General features: G+C 42.5%; 1 protein-coding gene across 3 annotated transcripts in view; it reads right to left on the bottom strand.

The window, feature by feature from the left end:
- Positions 1-2,573: 2,573 nt before the first annotated feature.
- The window catches only part of CUL1 (cullin 1), a 45,793-nt gene continuing 35,066 nt past the window's right edge, over positions 2,574-13,300 (bottom strand). For all 3 annotated transcript variants that reach the window (XM_028751618.2, XM_077916563.1, XM_028751620.2), the window contains 9 exons: positions 12,239-12,356; positions 11,724-11,800; positions 10,288-10,419; positions 9,185-9,277; positions 8,522-8,569; positions 8,354-8,436; positions 6,594-6,699; positions 4,896-5,009; positions 2,574-3,081 (listed from right to left, as the gene is read on the bottom strand). In XM_028751618.2, the coding sequence (XP_028607451.1) occupies positions 3,001-3,081; positions 4,896-5,009; positions 6,594-6,699; positions 8,354-8,436; positions 8,522-8,569; positions 9,185-9,277; positions 10,288-10,419; positions 11,724-11,800; positions 12,239-12,356 (852 nt within the window). In that variant the 3' untranslated portion in view covers positions 2,574-3,000. The remainder of the gene's footprint in view (positions 3,082-4,895; positions 5,010-6,593; positions 6,700-8,353; positions 8,437-8,521; positions 8,570-9,184; positions 9,278-10,287; positions 10,420-11,723; positions 11,801-12,238; positions 12,357-13,300) is intronic.

Here is a 13,300-nt window from a genome sequence, read left to right as displayed (position 1 = left end):
TTTAAGTGGTCTACTTCCATCATTAATCCAGGTCCAAGGCTGGATGAAAGTGTGTTTGAGCTTTTGGGTGAGAAAAAGCTCATGTTAGGTACTCACCATGACAGATCAAACTGAATGTAATTGATTCTCCTGTAGTAAAGCCTGTAACTATCGTTTGCAGCTACTGCTAGCAAACTGTCCCGCCTCCTAAAAAGGAAGAATGTTGAATCAAAAACATACTTGAGCTTACAGCCGGGGTGGATTCAACCTAAGATGACAAGAAGAATCAGCATGCTTGGCAGAACTTGGAGGCATAGGTTCAAATCCATGAACCCCCATGAAACTTTCACCAGTAACCACCCTTCATTTGATTTTTTTAAGCAGAGGTTGGAAGGCCACCTGTCTTGGATGCTTTAGTTGAAGATTCCTGAATTGCAGTGGGTTGGACTAGATGACCCTCGGGGTCACTTCCAACTTAGATTCTATCATCACTCTTACAGGTTTGCAATTTTCATCCAACAGCACAATGAGCAGTGAGGGCCTCAAGTATAGATGTCCTTTTCTTGATCACACAGCTGACTTTGTATCCCTAAACATCTGCTTGATTGTAGAGGGTCTAAAGTAAGAATAAATGTTTTCATAATTTTGTGAAATTTGACATTTATCCACTGAACTTAAACTATCAAATGCATCTTTGTGAAGTCATCTCTGTAAAGCACCCAACAAATAAGAACTAATTTTAAATCTTCCCAGAATACCCAAAGATTTGTGTATTATCACAGAATCATCCAACCTCTCCTTAAAAACCTCCAAGGAAGGCACTGGCTGTTGACGTTCAAGAGCAGGCTGGTTGGACTTGGGCGAACTGAGCAGGCATCAGGATACATAATAGGAGCTTGAAGAAGGGATAGCTGCAGAATCTGGGTAGACTCGCACAATTTGGCTGAGCTTGCCCCAAGAAATGCCTCCACCTTTGTAGTACTTCTGTAGTAGTAAACAAAACAGGAGGAAGGGAGGCATCAGGTTCATGACAGGCTCCCTGTTGTTACTGGAAGGATCAATGAAGTGCTGAAGCAGCAGCTGCTTTAGAAAAGGCAAATTTGCAGTGTGTTTTGGTGGCAGCAGGGACACGGGTGGTGCTGTGGGTTAAACCACAGAGCCTAGGACTTGCTGATCAAAAGGTCGGTGGTTCGAATCCCTGTGACGGGGTGAGCTCCCTTTGCTCGGTCCCAGCTCCTGCCAACCTAGCAGTTTGAAAGCACGTCAAAGTGCAAGTAGATAAATAGGTACCGCTCCAGCGGGAAGGTAAACGGTGTTTCCGTGCGCTGCTCTGGTTCGCCAGAAGCAGCTTAGTCATGCTGACCACATGACCAGGAAGCTGTATGCCGGCTCCCTCGGCCAATAAAGCGAGATGAGCGCCGCAACCCCCGAGTCGGCCATGACTGGACCTAATGGTCAGGGGTTCCCTTTACCTTTGGTGGCAGCAAGCCTTATTCCAAGCAATGAGATTGGGTGTATCACAGCAACCGTGTTAGAGACAGCCACCATAGCAGGCCTCACAGATGACCAGGGTTGTTCTAGAGAATGAGGCAGCTGCCATTAAGCTGTTAAAAACAAGTGTGGCTGCTGCCAAGTCAGCACACACACTTGAGACTCATGAAACAGACAGTATTAGTCATAAGGACTGAAGTAAAAAGCAGAGGCTTGAAAAAATCAGCTGCCCGTATAAAAAGCAGGAAATGGACCTACTTCAGTGGCCCTACTTCCTTGAATTTGTGTGCATTTCCTGCCTTGTACGCTAGGTGGCCACAATAGCCCCTTTGATGGACCATCATCCACTAAGAATGCTCCAACGATTAAGTTCAATTACCTGAACAATCTTAATTGGCATAGATTTATTATTAAAAACTGAAATCATTTTAACTTAGGTCCAAATTTCTACCTGATTTCTATGCAGTGTTTATATGCAACTGACAAACTTTAAAATTTCTAAAAATTAGAATTGCTCAAAGCTGTCTCTGTATTTTAATGACCATGAACTGTGTTCATAGCATCTTGTCATGAGTCACTATGCTTGAAGTTTGAATTATCTGCAATGCCATGTCACATGTCCCTGTATCTGTAAATAATCATGGCGAGTTTCCATATACAGTACCATCCTGGGGCTTTAAAGTCAGTGTGTGTAATATGGCCAGGCAGCTGCTTGTGTGCCCCACATATGCTAAATATCACATGCCCCCATACCTGATGATTATGATGATGTATTCATCCACCTGGGTATAACTGGTGATTCTATGAAAGTGCATGATTATTGGGAAAAGGTGGATTTGTAACACCAATATTAATTTCAGATGGAAGATGGATTTTCTGGCCAAGGAAATATTCCTTTAAACTCCCTCTCACTTTTCACATTGCAATAAAAGTTTTGGGCAAACTTCACTTTTCCAGTACCTGCAACCAGACTTTGATATCACTAGAAGCAATACGAAAAGCAAAACAGGACTAGTTTATCTGGCTTTCATAATTATACCTTTTATTTACATTTAAGAAAGAACTCATGGAACTTAACAATAAAACCAAATGCAACTTGTACAGAAAGTTTTAAGTTTTTATTTATCACACATTAAAAAATGAAACACACTATACAAATGATTTTATAGCAGATTACACATGGGCCAAATTAGACTCTCTCAAACTGCTGCCAACATGTATGTATAAATGCTGCCTGGCAACAACTGTTGCTGTATAGCCAATGTATTGATTTAAATGCAAGTAGCATGCAACCTCCAAGGGAGATTTCAGATTCCTTTCTGTTCTTAAATTAGGTTAAATGGCATTGGTGTCCATATTTACATACTTGAAATGTATCAATCCTGAGCAGGTCTGATGTAATTCCAAGACTGGCAGATGTCCTAGTCTTGGTTATAAAAATGGAGGTCCAGACGGCAGCAGGCCAACAAGTTCTCTTCTCATTTCTTCAATCACTTAACTACTTGCCACCCAGACAGCTGCTGAGAACCGTTAAGCCAAGTAACTGTAGGTGTCCTTCTCGCCATCCACTCGCTCCAAGTATTCCTTCTCTATTAGAATGTCAATGCACTTCTGAAAACGGAAAGATGTGACATTGGTCATAGCCATTTTAGGAAAAAGAAAAAAGTACCGTACTTTTCTGTCTATAAGACACCACCTATTTTTGGGGAGTCCAATTTAAGAAAATGGGGTGAGATCTATCCGTGTATAAGACGCCCCCAAATTTTGGACATCATTTTTTAGGGGAAAAGCCTAGTCTTATATACAGAAAAATACAGTATGTAAACTACAGCACTATGCTGTAGTACAACTTCAGTATTGTAGTATTTTTTTAATGGGACTTAGGTAGCAATAGAGGGGGAACCGGCTAGAGGCAGTAGCACCAGCATCCCAAGTCTGAACCAAGTTAAATGTCCTCAGAGACGACATAAGCGCAGCAGGCACTGCATGGAGCCAGAGGGTTCTGCTGGGTCTCGTCTGAGCAGCACAGGAGTACAGTCAGCCCACAACTTAGACACATTTAGCTTGTGCGCAATCATTTTCACATGCTTGGCAAAATAGTAATAAATAAAGAGAGGGTGGGCATCTGGGGGGAAAAGACTTTGGGCAATCCCACCTGCCATTGCTACCAATGTATTTTGACTATACACAATTCTGGCTTTAGGTGCGATCCCCTGTGTAAGTTGAGGGCTTACTATATCCAAAAAAGAATTTACAGTCACGGGAAAAAGAAAGCACATCCTTGTATTCTGTGGTTTTACATGTGAGGGTATAATAACAACCATCGGCTCCTTAGCAGGTCTTAAATTTAGGTAAATACAACCTGAGATGAACAACACAATGGCATATTACACTGTTTCATGATTTATTTCCCCAATACTAGCAGTCATCTGCATTTGATAACAGTAATCGTCGTTACAGCTGATAAAAAGTGTTTGTAAGAGTGCACAGAGCAACTTTCAAAAAACCACACACAACAACCATGGCTTTCTACAAGAACAATCTATGTAATTATAGTAGCTATGTAATTATATAATGATTGTGCACACACACACAAACGGGAGGAAGGGAGAGCGAGATTTTTTAGGGCAGGAAACCTTTCCAACTTGATTCCCTGCAAGGCATCAGAATGTGAATAGTGAAAAGAGTGAAGTCCTTTTTGAAATCCTGCAAAAGGCAGGCAACTTTTGCAAGAGCAAAGGAACAGCTGGTGCTGTTGTAACAAAAAATGGTCAAAGACAATACATTGGGAGGTAAGGAAGGGTGGAGAGATCTCTACGTGGTGCTCTTGCACAAGAGCCTGGGGTGCATGTCCAGGAGTCACCTGATCCTAGGTCAGTTTGCCAAAATTGCAGTTTTTCCTTGCCACTGCCCCACGACCCCGAGCACTGAAATGCAAGACGAAGCTGCCTTCTAGCAATCGTGGATCTACCTCCGTCTTGTCTACACTGACTGGGCAGCTTGTGTCCAGAGAAGGAGCAAACTGGTAGTGTGGAGAGAGAGAGAGCACCCAGAACACGTGACCAACCCACCAAAAATGCACTAACCAGCTTCTAGACAAGCACAGACTACAGATGCTGATTTTATTTCTTGGATTTGCTGCAGAAAATCCATATTTAAATGGGGTAGTATGAGCCGTGATTTGGATGAAGGTGATGTGAGATTAGACACTATGGAAACCTGTCATGTGGAAGCACCCTTTAAAGTGTTGCTGAAAGTTTTACATTGAAATATAATGAAACAGGATCAGACAGTGTCATAATTCTACTTGAAGCTTGGTATATTTTATGCTAATCCCTATTTTTCTGTATGTGGAAAGGGCTGCAGATGCATACTTCAGGAGAAAGATTTGTTTTTCCAACTACAAGATGGCTCTTTAGACAAACCTTTATTACTGGAACTCGTGGCTTGAACCTTGATGACAGTTGTGTGAGAACTTCTCCCAGCAACTGCTGGTGCTTCAGGACTTTTCTCATCTTCATAATCCTTACAATGGCAGCCTAGCATGCAAGGGGGGCAGGGAGAGAATCGTTTTCGTCATCCAAGATCAGTCACTGGTTACCAAAGACTTTTGACCAATCACAATTGTTGTTATGGAGACCGTATTTTATAGCAAAACCAATCTATTTGGCTATAGGAACATTTCAGCAGAAATAGCCAATTTTACAGATTTCCCCCCTTCTTACTTTATTTCATAAAATTTATATACTGCAGTTTAAATGTTGCTCACTTATGTGTTTGGAACACACAATTTTAAATTCCTAGATGGCAGAATATTTCCTTTATAATATCACCTGAATTAAGTACCATATATACTCGAGTATAAGCCAACCCGAATATAAGCCGAGGCACCTAATTTTAGCACAAAAAACTGGGAAAACTTATTGACTCAAGTATAAGCCTGTTCACCACACCACAAACCTGGTGGTGGTGACAAAGGCAGAGGAGGAGGAAGGAACAGCCCGAAAAGGCTCCTTTCAGGCCACTCGTCCCTCTGCCCCTCGCAAGAGCAGGCATAGGAGCCGCGGTTGGGAGAGGCACAGCGCAGCGTAGTGCCTCTCCCAATCGTGGCTCCTGTGCCTGCCCTTGCAAGAGGTGGGCGACGGGACCAGCGGTGAGAAAGGGCTCCTTTCAGGCCACTCGTCCCTCCGACGCCACCAGCCGCCTCACTCGAATGTAAGCCAAGGGGGGGCTTTTACAGCATAAAAAATGTGCTGAAAAAGTCGACTTATACTTGCGTATATACGGTGAATTTAAAAGCCAGCTCTGCATTAGATATCCCACAAGATCAATGAGCAATTCCCTCAATCTAGTCAAGAGACTGACACCCCCCCCCCCCCCCGGCTGCTGCATGGAGGAACCTGCCCTTTGGGACGGAGAGCTGGAAGTTAATGTGGGAGTCACTAAAATACCTGGGCAAATGACGCCATTCTACTGCCTCAAAAAACCTTTTTGTTTGTTTGTTTAGATAAGCTGAAGCAGACATGTACTTTTATATGTACATTTGCTTTAAAAACTGTTGGTATTCATTTTATTATGGCTACTGTTTCTAAAATGTTTTCATTGCCATTTTAACGAGCATTGTATACCATTTTATAAAAGGTATTTAAATCCTGCAGGACTGCATTCTGTCCCATGGACACCTGAACAGCAGCAGGCATGTTCTGCGTGCAAAAGGGCCCTGCTCAATCCTCAGGCAGCTGGCCTGGGAAAGACTGGAGGTTTCCAAGAGCCTCTCTGAACAGACCAGGGCGAGATGGAGCAATGGGTCCAACTCTGGCGTTTTCCTTTCCGCTTATAGCCATGAATCTGTACACTTCTGACACAAACCTCTGCCCAATATGTTACAATCCTGGGAATGAAGCCCCTTTAGCTCTTGTGGGGCTCCTCCAAAAAGAGTCTTCTGTAATTTCACTTTGCTAATCAACAATATTAACCATTGCAGAGGTAAGTTCTGTTCAAAGCAAAATTATTTCATAATTCTGCCAGCCATGAGAACAAAGAGAATCCCACTAGATAAAGATCAGCAATATTCAGAACTTCTGCACATGGTCCAAGTTCCTGAGCTACCAATTCCAAGTCACCTGGATTAGTAGTTTTCGGTCTTCCTCTATATTCTTATGTGTAGCTTCCTGTTCTTGTTTCTGCTCAGTCTTCATTGGCACATTAATGTTCACGCGCAATTTTTTGCTGCCAGGAGAAAGGCAGATAAATAACTTTACAACGCACAGATAAAGAAAAACAACAACTATAGAACTGCCTAGAAATTTTACTAGATAAAAAATGTATGAGCCCTATTCCACTTACTGGCTTTGCCTTTTTACTTTTCACTTCGGTGCATTGAGGAATGTTCTCCTTTGGCCAAGGGCTGCAGGCATCCTGGGGGTGGCCACAGCCTCTCCTTTCCCCCCTCCCCAGCACACAGGCTCCCTCCCTCCCTCAGCCACTCATTCTCCCTCTCCACCTCCCAGGCACTGCCTGCCTAGGTGCTCCTGGGCAAGAGAATGCCAGAAGGTCTTCTCGCAGGTGCTAAGGCAGCCTCCAGCGTGTTCTGTGTCAGCCCTCTGCCCAGGGCATCTTGTGGAAGGCACTCAAAGACATGGACTTTGGTAGACTGAGAAACTGGATGGATGGACACCATGGATGGGCCCCTGGGACGGACACAGCAGGACTTCTCCTGCATTCTCATGACGTAGAAGGCTGCAATAAGACTAAATGGCAGGGGAAATGTGCTGGGAACTGGGGACAGGAAGGGGCTGCAGAGGAGACAATGCAATTGACACGGCTCTTTCCTGAGCATTTCCCTTCCCCCTTCTGAGTCCTCAAGATGGCTTGTTTATTTTGCCCCATATTCATTTTAAAAAACTGATATAAAGACATTTCCAAGGAGATGCAATGGTTCCAATGGTGTTCTTTAAATATTCCTATATATGCACTTTCTTACATTTATGCTTACTTGCAAGCCAACTTCTGTTGTTTAAACAACGCCAACTCAACCATTTAGAATCACAATATTAACATCCAAGTTATTTTCAAATATGACTAAACGAGGGCATTCCCAGTGAAGTTGTGGAACTCTCTCCCCAGAGGGGTGTCTAGCAGCTTCGCTAAACAATTTCCTGCAACTATACCTGAGGTGTATATTTTTAGGACCTCTTCTACTTTTGTCACTGAAATTTCTTTTAAACTGTTTTAAATGCTGTGCTTTGAATTGTTGTGGCCTGGCACATGTACCCAGGGCACCTTAGGGTGTAGGGCAGGTAACAAATCAAATTATTAATGTATAATAATAATAATAATAATAATAGCAGCAGCAGCAATCACTATTCTTCCAACAAGTAGCATTTGCCAGAAGCACTAATCCACCTTATGGCAGATTCAAAAGGCTTTTTACCCCAATCATTAATTTTATTATTATTATTTATTAAATTTGTAAAGGTAAAGGACCCCTGACAGTTAAGTCTAATCGTGGACTCTGGGGTTGCGGCGCTGGTCTTGCTTTACTGGCCAAGGGAGTAAACATTTGTCCGCAGACAGTTTTTCCGGGTCATGTGGCTAACATGACTAAGCCACTTCTGGCGAACCAGAGCAACGCACAGAAACGCCATTTACCTTCCCGCCGGAGTGGTACCTATTTATCTACTTGCACTTTGACGTGCTTTCAAACTGCTAGGTTGGCAGGAGCTGGGACAGAACAACGGGAGCTCACGAGGTCTTTCAAAATTCATTCATTGTGAAACAGCATTTCAAATTCTAAAAATATACTGCAACAAATTACACAGTTCTAAGAAAGAAATCTTCTATGGTTATGCATAAATGGTTTATATTAGTTGATCTTCCTTACTTTTTGTAACCAAGATAAAGTTTTATTAAGGTATCTGGCTTCAACTCCACCTCGTCAACATTTGCATTTTCATCTTCCAACACCTACAAACAAAAGAAACAATGCAGGAAAAAGTTGTCAACAAATCATTTCTCTCACATCCTACCCCAGCAAATCAAGAAGACTTACCAGCAACTTTGACTTTAGCAAAATCTGTAGAACTTGTCCCAAAATATCCTAAAAGACAAAGGGAAGGGGGAAATATTAGTCCTTCATTCCATTTATAGTTAGGAGCACACATACTTATTTTGCAGCCGATGGGGAAGAAAGCAGAGTGCTTCTCTGCAAGCGCATAGGTGCATTAGTGTGTTAGGTTTCCCCTCCCTCAAATATTATACCCTAAAGAAAGACAAAATTAAGAAAAGCAAAATGCCATCCTGGGCTCTGCACTGTGAAGAAGGGCTGGATATAAAATGAACAATATAAAATTCCACAAAAGTGGAATGGTGCAGATTAAGTATTTTACTTCACTTCTACTAGATATGGGATAGGTCAAAGAGTTTATTATCCAGGGCGCTCCAGCTCTACCTTCCTCAACCAAATCCAACAAGAACCCTTTTATGGCTTTGAAGGTTTCACCATATTAATGTCTTTCTAGCCTGCCATTAGTCATCAGAGCTAGGAAGCCTGCTTTCTTTTTAAAATGAAAGACGAAATTGTCAAGATCTAAATTTTGGAATAAAAAAAAAGCCTCCAAGAGTGCAATAAAAGCGAGGATATTGTTGGGTTTCCAGAGGCCTACAGCAAAAACAAATGCTTGGGAAACCTACTGCAAAGGTAACAAACGCTTACCATTTTTATCTGAGTACTGTCTGTCAGTTGTTGAACAGTGTAGGCATCTTCTGTGTTATATTGCAGCAAGATTGCCATTTGGAATGTAGATGCCTTCAAGGAAAAAAATGGGACAAATGTTCTTTTTGAAATAAAATCCAAATTTAAGCAACTCAGAAATGATTTTACTGCTTCATACAAAAAGCAAAGCAAACTCTCGAACAAACCTGTTCTCCTAGACTCAGCTGTTCTGCTTTTTGTACAAATTCTTATTTTTAAAAACCCCTTCCTCCTAGGTACTGATCATTTTTAAAAATCTGGATTATGAATAAAAGCCTATTCATGAAATGTTCCAAAAGACTTTCTCCCCACCAAGAGCCTCAGGACACAAAGCAGACAAATGAACAGAAGAGCTCGTCTGCATTTCAGTCCCTTTCCAAGGGCATCCAAACTTTTTTCAGGCCCCCGAAACAGACTTTGGACATGTCTGCTTTTATCAAACAAATGGATTCAAATGAGCCAACTGGAAGCATCAGCTATTTTGGCTTTACAGAGCACCCTTCGCCAAGGACTCCTCTAAAATCGGTGCACGGGTGCGTGTGTATGCTCAGGGCTTTGCTATCGAGAGCCGGCCAAGAGCCTTATAGGAGGGAGAACGATGCAGGGGAGGGAGAAGAAAGTAGAAAGTGGCTATTCAAACCATTAACGGGCAGCATAAAAATGAATCTGGGGAGAGCTGCAGCTCCTGTGTCTCACTCCTTTGCACCAAACCAAACCTCACTCCAGCCTGTATACTTCCTTATTCTGGGAGATAAAGCAGCTTCCGCAAGCTGCTCTCCATATGCAAACGTAACTCTAAGAGCAGCAGTCAAGTACGGATTTCTAAATTTGTGGAATTGACTCTCACAAGAGCTAGTGGACTCTCCTCCCTTGGAGGTTTTTAAGCAGAGGTTGCATGGCCATCTGTCCTGGATGCTTTGGCTGAGATTCCTGCATTGCTGGGGGTTGGACTAGATGACCCTGGGGTCCCTTCCAACTCTACAATCCTATGATCCTACGAACTCTATACTCAGTTACTGATACTTGTAGAACCTTTGTATCAACAGCACAAGGGTGCACCTTACCTGTAAAGTGTATCTGTTTTTGAAGCAGTTGGTAACCAGTTCCCCTTTGGAGAGCTGATACAACCAGGTCAGTTTTCTTCCACTATGGCGACTAGCGTAAAAAGCAGTAAATCTCTGGTAACTGCGCTCCAGCTACATATTGCAAAGCAAAGCAAACACAGCCATGTAAATGTCACGTTTTCAGCCTTATTTTACCAACCTAGTTTTAAAACCAGACTAGACCTTTTATCAGCGTGTCTTCATAGAAAAACTAAAGGGCATTTGCAATATGCATGTAATAGAATTGAAACAATTTGCAGTAAGCTCCTGCACTATAACAGAAAAAGCCCTTATGATGTTCCCTGGGTTCCCAACAAGGGCTTATCGCCCGGAGGTCACTAAGGTCAGTACCTCAACTGCTCCGCTGAGTTCAGACTTCCCTCAAAATACCTGCTGCCATTAGCCACTGACTTAAGAGAGCAAGAGAATTCTCCCTTTATATTTTTACTCCATTACAGCTAACCCAGACAGTTGGAGAGAGAGAGTCCCCTTGGAATCCACCCAGACCAGAAGACAGACAGTTCCAAATAAATACACTAGTTTAATTAAGGGACCTAATTACATTCAGAATATGCCTTCTTTACACAGGGTTACTATAGTTCCAGATTCCTGATCTAACATAACTGCCCAGCTTATGTCACTGACCGTAATAAAAAGGGTATCTTAGGTTTCAGGATAGCATCCTATTTAAAATATAGTTTCATCCACCTCCCTTACAGCTACACTCTCCAGCCAGTTGCTCACTTTGACACCTCCCGACATCCTCTTCCACTCCCCACTACTGTGAATACTGTGGTGGAATGAATATCCACCAGCAATTCTGCAAGAACTGCCTGGCTCTTATTGAGGAAGGCAGACCAAAAGCAAGGACACAGACAGAAGGCAACAGTTCCCTTTCTTTTGACTGCAGAGATTCAAGTGCTGCCTAGTACAGAAAGCATGCTGAAACTGGAGTGTTCGCGAAATGAAGTGGAGTGGTTGGAAAAATCTGACCATTGTAAAATCTGACCATACGCCATCACAGTTACATGTGTTTCACCAGACCTCTCTGGGGTGTTGTGACTCCTGCACTGCAGGGAGTTGGACTAGATGACTCTGGAAGTCCCTTCTGACTCTACCACTCTATGATTCTTGGTCTGCTTTACATCTGTGACAGCCACCCACTAATACCCCACCATTTCAAGTGTTTAAGGAGCAATTTACAGGTGGCTCTCATCCAGGCTGAACACATTATAGTAAGTGCTCACTGAACTGTACACCTCATAGATGTGGGAGGCGGGGAAGCCACCTTTATAAATGGCACAAAGCACCTTGGCTTCATTCATTCATTCATTCGTCCCACAGATTGCAACTCTCATGTAAATGGAAATGCAAGCTTAAAACACTAATGCACCCACCTCTGAGGGGAGAGCAAATGCACAAGACATTTGGAAGGGCCACGATCCGGAGCTCAGAACCTGTATGCTAAAGTCCACTGGAAGAGAAAAAAGGAAAACACATATACACTCTTTCTTTCAGTATTTATATACTGAATATATAAAAACAGAGCTTTCTGTTCTTTCAAATAAAATGTATTGGGGAAGATTAAATAGGCTTATATTTAAAACTTAGGGTCTAATAGATCACATTTTGAATTACAGTGGCTCTTGCCAAATTAGGCCAAATATGAGCCAGTTGCACAAATAGTATGTCCAATGCACTTTTGAGTTAACCAAACCTACAAGACGACCGACACCTCTGGCACGAGACACTTTGCTCGACTCAAACACATTTTACCAACACTTGCTTATTCTTGAGAGCAAGAATTGTCATTTCTTCAGCAATTGTTCACTTTCATCACATAAAAAAAGAAAAAAAGAAATATGGCTACTCAACCATTCAGGTTTTAAAACAAATAGTTAGATTAACTTACAATCCAATGGCTCCGAATTGGACAGGTGCTTTTTAAACTGTTCATTCAAGTCTTTGCTTACACCAATATCTTGGAACATCCTCTGAAGCTTTGAGGTGTACTCAAAGCCGCAAGCTTGCTGTAATTAACCACAGAACAGTTTATGAGAGAGGAGAAAAGACCCACACATCTTACAGCAGGACCCCGTTTCCAAAATTATCCAATAGTAGAAACTACCAACAACAAAACACACCTATTTAAAAAGGAGGAAATTCCAGACATAAGGCAGCCCTAGCTGAGCAGAACTAGAACACAGCAAAGCCAACAAAAAGAGCAACCACACAGCAATAAATTTGAAACTTGTCATGCTTGAGGTCTACCTCAAGTTGCAGAAGACTGACACACAAGTGTTATGATCCCCCCTCTTGTTAATTTGACCCTACCCGTCACTGGGCTAGAATGGGTTCCTCAAAGGCAAACCTAATGGGAAAGTTGGATTGTTGCTTCACCTCACTCGCTATTGTTTTTCACAGGCATGTAGACAATTGAGAAAAGCCCAGACTGTCACTTTTGTGAGCTTACTTGGGATGTCGTAGCTCAGTGGCAGAGAACGGGCTTCACATGTAGAAGGTCTTTAAAAAAAAAACCCAAATGGCAGGGCTGGAAAATATCTCTGACTTGAGACTGCAGACACCAGTCAGCAAGTCAGCACTGACATATTGAATTTGATACTATTCCTAAGAGCTTCATGGTTCTTGTGCTGTTTAATTATCCTGAATAACCCCCAAACTAAGACCCCAGGCTGGCAGCCACTGAACAGGCTCTTCCCAGCCACAGCCACACAAACGAATCACCAGGAGTCACCGTGTGACAGAATTTGTAGAGGCTCTTTTGGCCTATAGATGCTTCAGCAACATTCACTAAGAAAGTTTGGTGAGCCGTTTTGGAGGCTGATTACTATTCTACAGCCATCTAACTCTAGTAAAGGAAGTATGTAAGAATCCCAGTACATAAAAAAGAGAAAATCCAACCAGCATGCTTATGTATTTTTCTCGGGATTCTTTTACTGTGGGGGTGGGGAGC

The sequence above is a fragment of the Podarcis muralis genome, chromosome 12 (assembly GCF_964188315.1).
Source record: "Podarcis muralis chromosome 12, rPodMur119.hap1.1, whole genome shotgun sequence".
NCBI lineage: Eukaryota > Metazoa > Chordata > Lepidosauria > Squamata > Lacertidae > Podarcis > Podarcis muralis.
This window is presented reverse-complemented; position numbering and strand designations above follow the sequence as displayed.